At 40.0% G+C, this 7,494-nt stretch overlaps 2 protein-coding genes across 3 annotated transcripts; both read right to left on the minus strand.

Moving 5' to 3' along the window:
* Positions 1 to 178: 178 nt before the first annotated feature.
* LOC306713629 (adenylate cyclase CyaB-like) lies at positions 179 to 3,267 on the minus strand. 2 transcript variants are annotated; one of them, XM_079183398.1, is made up of 6 exons: positions 3,031 to 3,267; positions 1,891 to 2,050; positions 1,115 to 1,216; positions 890 to 1,015; positions 523 to 564; positions 179 to 412 (listed from the first exon to the last, which is right to left on the minus strand). In XM_079183398.1, the coding sequence occupies exons 1-6, from the start codon at positions 3,222 to 3,224 to the stop codon at positions 314 to 316; spliced, it is 723 nt and encodes a 240-aa protein (XP_079039524.1). In that variant the 5' UTR covers positions 3,225 to 3,267; the 3' UTR covers positions 179 to 313. The 2 variants fall into 2 exon arrangements, with proteins under 2 accessions (XP_079039524.1, XP_079039523.1); XM_079183397.1 differs by having other exon boundaries at positions 1,891 to 2,053.
* A 225-nt stretch (positions 3,268 to 3,492) lies between these two features.
* Positions 3,493 to 6,171, minus strand: echdc3 (enoyl CoA hydratase domain containing 3). Its single transcript, XM_079184073.1, has 6 exons — positions 6,003 to 6,171; positions 5,096 to 5,217; positions 4,911 to 5,008; positions 4,497 to 4,697; positions 4,216 to 4,394; positions 3,493 to 4,078 (listed from the first exon to the last, which is right to left on the minus strand). Exons 1-6 carry the CDS (start codon positions 6,137 to 6,139, stop codon positions 3,925 to 3,927), a joined length of 891 nt encoding a protein of 296 aa, XP_079040199.1. The 5' UTR covers positions 6,140 to 6,171; the 3' UTR covers positions 3,493 to 3,924.
* Between the last annotated feature and the right edge of the window lie 1,323 nt (positions 6,172 to 7,494).

Genomic DNA, 7,494 nt, shown 5'->3' on the forward strand with positions numbered 1-7,494 from the left:
AGAACCACAGCGGCTCACCTGGTCGAACACGCACACCTCGTGGGTTTGGTCCTTGTCGCCGGTTCGATTCCGGCCCCTTTGCTGCAGGTCATCCTAAACGATACCCATCCTTATTAAATTCAAACAATCTTTATGTTGAACTAACTTTGTGCCGTTTGAATCCATTCACACACAAACCTGCTGTTTGACTTCCTTTATTTAGAAAAGAAGCCAAAGAACTAAATACAAAAGTTAACAAATCAGATTCTGATCACAGTGAAACTACTGAAGAGTTTAGTCATTATCGTCCCGCTCTCCAAGGAGTGCGTTTGTTTTACGCGTCTTTGTGTCCCTTCAGTATCAGGTCCATGTACGCTCCCGTCACTAGACTCTCTTTTGAGACGCCCAGCTTCTCCATCAGACCCTCGGCCACCTTCAACAAAACAAAACGGATCAAATCAAACTATTGACAGCGTGAATGTTGAGTTTACCGACACGTGTGTACTTTTAAATGTTAACGTTTACACAGAGGGACAAACCGACCTTCTGTCCGTCTTCAACAGTCTGCTCCGGACGCATCACCACCTGAACAAACAAACAAACAAACGTCACCCAAAAAGAGACGCTGATTAAATCAGGACGAGTCGGAGCGTCACTCTTCTCTACTGAACGTTATCTCACAAAAAGCTGTAATATTTCCAAACATCATCAGAATCCTATTTCATGATTAGGAAATACTTCTTTAGTCAGAATTCTCTCATAATTGCACGAGACAAAAGTTACAATTATGATAAAACAGTATAATAAAAATGACTTGATTAATGTAATGTGCTGAATGTATAACACGCATATTAAAAACTGTGTGAGTCTCAGAGTGTGTATGTTTAGGGGTGTGTGTGTGTGTTTTGACCTCCAGCTCCATGTAGTTTCCAAGTCCCTCCACGGCGTCCAGGTGAATTCTGGTCTGACCAACCAGAAACAGCCGCCGCTCCTTCCGCACCTCGCCTTTAACCCCGAGGGCGTCTGACAGCACGGTCTACACACACACACACACACACACACACACACACACACACACTTAATAAACGGCAGTGCGTGGCTGCAGAAACAAAACTCGGGTTGTTCGGTGTTTTACCCGGAGACTCGGCGGGTCGCTGGTCGGACTGATGGAGTAACGGGACAGTTTGGGTCCATCGGTGTCGGGACGCTCGTAGAAGATCAGCTGACCCGACTCGTTCTAACAAACAAACAAACAACCAGTGAGTCAGTTTTACACCACGGTACAGGATGTGGTGTATTCGGGAAATATTAAAATCCATTTGCATTTTGTATTTCTGATTGTATTGTCAGTTCATTCTATTTTTTATGTTTATTTATTAATTTTTTTTTTAAGCTACATTAATTGTCTAATGAATTAGTATTCAATGCAATCTTTATTCAATTGTATCTTATTTTAATCTTTATTTTTTTTATTCTTCTTTTATTTTTGTTTAATCATTTTATTTTTGAAATGCTGATATTTTATTATATATTTATAATATTTGTATTAAATCTTGACTTTTTTCTTTTCTGTGGTTTTCTTCTCATTTTCTCTTATTTATTTTATTAGTTTTAATTTTTTATATTATATATTATTTTATTAATTATATTGTAAATATTAAATATATAAAAGACTATATTTTATTAATAATAATGATATTGATTAATTTTAAGTTTGTATTTATTAATTAATTTTTTTATCTCATCAATTTCTTATTTTTGGGAATTTGAAAGTCTTCTCATTTTATTAATTTATTTTCAGTTGTATATTTTTTTGTAACACACACACACACACACACACACACACACACACACACACACACACACACACACACACACACACACACACACACACACACACACTGACTGTACCATTAAGTCTCTCAGCTTCAGTCGTCCTTGGCTGCAGTTGAAGAACGTGTCTTGCTGTCTGATGATCGTGCCCTCTGATTGGCTGAGCTCGGCGGCCTTCTTGGCGAACAGTGTTGGGTCGCTCACTTTGGCTTTGATCTCCACGTTGGACGGCATGGCTCTACTGAGCATGTGCAGAACAAGAGGGACGACAGGAAGTCAGACAGGTTGTTTATTAAAAAAATAAACAATTTTATTTAAATAAATGTAATGTCAACTGTAGCTTGAATCTCATTTTTTATTTTATTTTTAATTATTATTTTAGTTCAATCATTTTATTTTATTTTTAAATATTACTTTTTTAAATGCTGATATTTTATTATATATTTATGATATTTTTAGTAAATCTTGACCTTTATTTGAAATTGTAACGTATGTATTGTTTTGTGTTTTTCTTCTTATTTTACTTATTTATTTTTTAGTTATAATTTATTTGATTATTTGTTTTAATTGTTTATATTATTAATCTAATAGTTTGTAGTATTCTCATTTAATTTATTTATTTTTTACAGTTATCATTTATTTGTATTTACACACACACACAGACACACACACACACACACACACACACACACACACACACACACACACACACACACACACACAGTGTGTTTTAAATAAACATTTAAAATAAACATAAATAAACATTTTTATTTACTATATTAACTGATGGGTGGTAAAGAAAACATGCTTTTAATATAATTATTTTATAAATAATTATTAATTTAATTTATTTGAATTACTCCTGATGGTAAAGTGTCACTTTTAAAAAATAAAAAGCTCTTCTATAATCATTTTTGTTTCATTCAAACAGACACCACCAGTTTGTTCTCATTCGTTGTCACCAACAGAAGACCCGCCTCTCAACTCATCCGATTGGACGATGTGGAAACAAACCCGCCAATCATGACAGAGAACAGAGGTTTTTCCTTCAACTCGATGCGTTAGCTAGCTAGCTTGTTAGCTACCTAGCAACTGAGCTAACACTAATGCTAAACCCTAAATGTCGTATTAAACATAGCGGGTGGTTAACTAGCAACACAAAGCGTGCCTCATATTAATAAAAACGAACCGTGTAAGAAGTAAAGTGTGTTGTTTTACCTGTTCCCGGTGTCTCTGCCGCTGCTGCTGCTGCTACTGGGTCTTCGAGTGTCAGCGCTTGATTTCCCCGCGAAACACTCCCTCTGGGGCGGAGCATCAGCGACGGGTCTGAGAGCGGCTAACTTCAGACGAAGGGGCCGGGAGAAGACACCAAACTGACCGCAGAGCAGTGCTGAGTGACGGGGGAGCCGCATTTACACTGAGGGTCCTCCTCATGGATGGTCCACCAACATTCTATCTGAGACGATCTACGCATGCGCACAGGAAAAACAGGAAACGGAAAGGAAGACGTCTCACTGATATTTTTGCAGTAAAGTAACAGCATCATGGCTGACGAAAAAGTACTTTCCAAATTTGAAACTTCAAAACAAAGTAACCAAACTCCTTAGGTCTTCCAAATCGTAACACTTTATAATAATATAATTCTCAAAAACATGATGAAAACGCATCAGGTGATAGCACTTTTTCTCTTATTTTTTTAAAAGTGTAAGGCACTGCAAAACTATAATAATCATTATCGTTATTATTGTTTTATAGTCAAGTCAAGTCAGTAAACCTTAAATTGTCTAAGCGGTAAAGAGTAGACTGTTACTTCCAGAACGAATATGTCACATTATTTATTGCATTTACAATTAATACAGAGAGCATTCTTTAGCTTTGTGAGTCCGTTAAGTCATCAAACATCTTTTCATCAGCAGCTTTCAAGGCACACAATGGTTCAGCTATGTGTCTTTAGTCTCAGTGAAAAGGAGGAAGTCAACAGTTCAAACTTCAATCATTGTGATCTTGCAAATTACACAGCTATGTTTTAAAAGTAGCCCATGAATTGACTTGGGCCTGGTGACAGATAAACCACATGTACCAGTCAGGTGGTCACTATCTCCGGTGATGAAGTCAGTCATGAGCTTTTTCTGCTGTATTGCTCCACACTGGCTTGCGTTTCTCGATGAAGGCCCGGATCCCCTCCTGTCCGTCTCTGAGAGCCAGGTTGTCGACCATCACCTTGGAGGCGGTGGCGTACGCTGCGTCTCGGCCTTGAGCCATTTGTCTTTTCAACGGAAACAAAAAGGAGAGCAGAACACGTGGAGGGAAATATGTTAAAACGGGTCGTCAGGAACCGTCTCAAGCGTCCCAGGGCTTTAAATTAAAATCATTAAATTCTGTCTGTAGTCTGAAAACTCTCACCTCTGGAAAGTGGCCTTGCCGAGCGCCACCACAGGCCGGCTAGCCTGACACACCCGCTGGGCGATGGCCAACGTCTCCTCCTCCAGGCGCTCCTGTGGGACAACTTTACTGATCAGACCGTGCAGCAAGGCATCGTGGGCTGAGATGGGAGCTCCCGTGAACAGCATCTCCATCGCAACCTGGTAAAGAAAGAAAGAAAGAAAGAAAGAAAGAAAGAAAGAGGTGTTTATTAATAAGAGCTTCATACTAGAAGTGTCCTCCTCCTGAAGTTCAGCTCTTACCTTCCGCGGCACAGCTCTGCCGATGGCCACCGCCGGCGTCGAGCAGAAGAGGCCCACGTTGACCCCCGGGGTGGCGAACGTGGACTTTTCCGTCGCGACGGCGACGTCACAGCTGGCGACAAGCTGGCAACCGGCCGCCGTGGCGACGCCGTCCACCATGGCGATCACTGGAACCGGTATGTCTTGAATCAGAGTCATCACCTGAAGCACAAGAGTCACACAGACAGTTATTTATGTGTGTGTGTGTGTGTGTGTGTGTGTGTGTGTGTGTAAACTGTTTGTTCAGAAGAGGAGGAAGAGGAAGAAGACTAATAAGTGACTAATAACCAATGTTGGTTTGTAATAAATAATAAATAAGAAGCTGATGATGATGATGATGATGAGACAGAGAGAGAAGAAATAAAACAGACTCACCTCTGCACAGGTGTGAAACACCTTGGTGTGATATTCTCTGCCCTGAGCGGACGTCAGCTCCTTCAGGTCGTGTCCGGAAGAAAACACTGGACCTCTGGCTAACAAACACACACATTAACACACACACACACATACGACACACACACATTAACACACACACACTAACACACACACTAAATACCTACCTGATATGATAACAACTCTGAGATCGTCACTGTCGACGTCGGTTAGGATGTTTTCTCTGAGAGACTCCAGCATGGACAAAGACAGAGCGTTCCTCTTCTTGGGATTGTTCAGTATTATTCTCCTGGAAAAAGAATACAAAGTAACATTTTACAGTAGTTTTCTGGTATATTTATTTAAGTACTGCGTAGATGAACAATTTTGAGGTATATTTTGAGACTTTATGCTTCGACAGAAGTGTACTTTTTACTCACCTACGTATATCGAACTGCTACATAGTTACTAGATAACATACTTTACACGTGGAGGAGTGTTATCAGACTAATGCACCTCAAGTTTTAATAAATAAATGTACTCATCATGCAGAAAAAGACACATTTATATATTTTAATATCCCAGCTGGCCAATACATTATTTGAAGTAGTGTTTCTGTAGTTAGTAACTATAGCTATCCAAAAAATATTAAAAAATGCCCAGAAAAGTGCAATATTAAGTCGATATATGACAGAATGGAGAATAAAGAAACAAAGTACCTAAAAAATTTTACTTTAATATAATACTTGAGTATTTATACTTAATGACTTCCCACCATTGCATTAATAATAATATTTTTATTTACATTAAAGTACTTTGTAGTATGCGGAGTAATTTATTAGTGGCACCACCAGACCTTGAGCAAGAACACGTTGATTTAACTGTACAAATATTGACTTTTTATAACAATACATTTTTAACAGGAATATTATGTATGCCGAATTGTTCTTAACACATTGACATGTGCAGAGAAGTACTGTGTGTACCACTTATACATGCTTTTGTTGTTAAAATCTGTATTCTCTCCTTAAATATAGTACATCTACCACAGAGTATGGCAGTTTCAAAGGAGTCGGACACATTTCGTTGCTGCACCTTATTCCGTTGCTTTGCTGTCTCACCGTCAGCGGCTCCGGTTCAGTCGGAGAGTAGAAACGAGTCCCGGTCAGCGGTGTTGAAGTCCCGCTGAGCTGAAACACACCGACAGCTCTGCAGAGTAATCTACGAGCCATGTTTGTTTATACTCGACGCTTCAACCTTCCCACTGTCACTTCCGGGTTGAAGACGACGTCACAGGCACGTACGGGCGACGTAAGACGAAACCAGGAAGTCAGAAATTCAAACATTTCAACAGACACGGAAGAAATGAGTGTGTCACCTGGTGGAAATAGCTGTATTACCATGATGACAGAGGCTGGTGAATGAGTGTTAAATAGCACATTTACAAGGTCAAGTGAGAAACAAAAGAAAACGTTTAAAATGTCATGTGTATATCAATAAAACGGTATCTTTCTTTGAAGCACCTCTTTTAGTTATGTATATTTCTAAGTTGCCATACGTTTGTGTTGTGCATTACTCTTGTAAAATAATTTGTGTACTGTATACAAATTCTCATTATTCCTGTTTGTTCCCAACATCTCCTTACCGGTTTAGGAAAGTCTGCATTTTTATTACAATTTCGCTCAACACATCTTTTACCGTTTTGTGCTGAGAAATGTGAAGGTGAATAAATATATACATGAAATGAAAAGCTATCCTTGGAGAACTCTGGAAAAGGAATGTTGGAAGACACCTTTGACTTATGCAACTACCATCATTGACCCGGGATTTGACACCAAAGCGAAATGTTTTTACATAACTCAGAATTGATTTACAAGTCTTACAAAATAAATTAAACCCTATAATAATAAAAAATAATTAAAAAAAACAAACTATATTGTGTTTTCACCAACTCCTCAAATAAACTTACAAATCTAGTGGTGTTTGCTTGTGTAGCTTGAGATTGTTGTCCTTTTAAAAACGCCATCAGGTCCCCCCGAGTGGCCTGATGGCATTCCGAGGGATGTAGGGTAGGGGGATGAATGGATGTATGGGTAGAGGGATGTAGGGTAGTGGGGTGAATGGATGTACGGGTAGAGGGATGTAGGGTAGGGGGGTGAATGGATGTCGGGGTAGAGGTAGGGGGATGTAGGGTAGGGGGATGAATTGATGTAGGGGTAGAGGTAGGGGGATGTAGGGTAGGGGGATGAATGGATGTAGGGGGAGAGGTATGTAGGGTAGGGGGATGAATGGATGTAGGGGTAGAGGTAGGGGGATGTAGGGTAGGGGGATGAATGGATGTAGGGGTAGAGGGATGTAGGGTAGGGGGATGAATGGATGTAGGGGTAGAGGTAGGGGGATGAATGGATGTAGGGGGAGAGGTATGTAGGGTAGGGGGATGAATGGATGTAGGGGTAGAGGTAGGGGGATGTAGGGTAGGGGGATGAATGGATGTAGGGGGAGAGGTATGTAGGGTAGGGGGATGAATGGATGTAGGGGTAGAGGTAGGGGGATGAATGGATGTAGGGGTAGAGGGATGTAGGGTAGG

This window comes from Pholis gunnellus (genome assembly GCF_910591455.1).
Source record: "Pholis gunnellus genome assembly, chromosome: 22".
Lineage (NCBI taxonomy): Eukaryota > Metazoa > Chordata > Actinopteri > Perciformes > Pholidae > Pholis > Pholis gunnellus.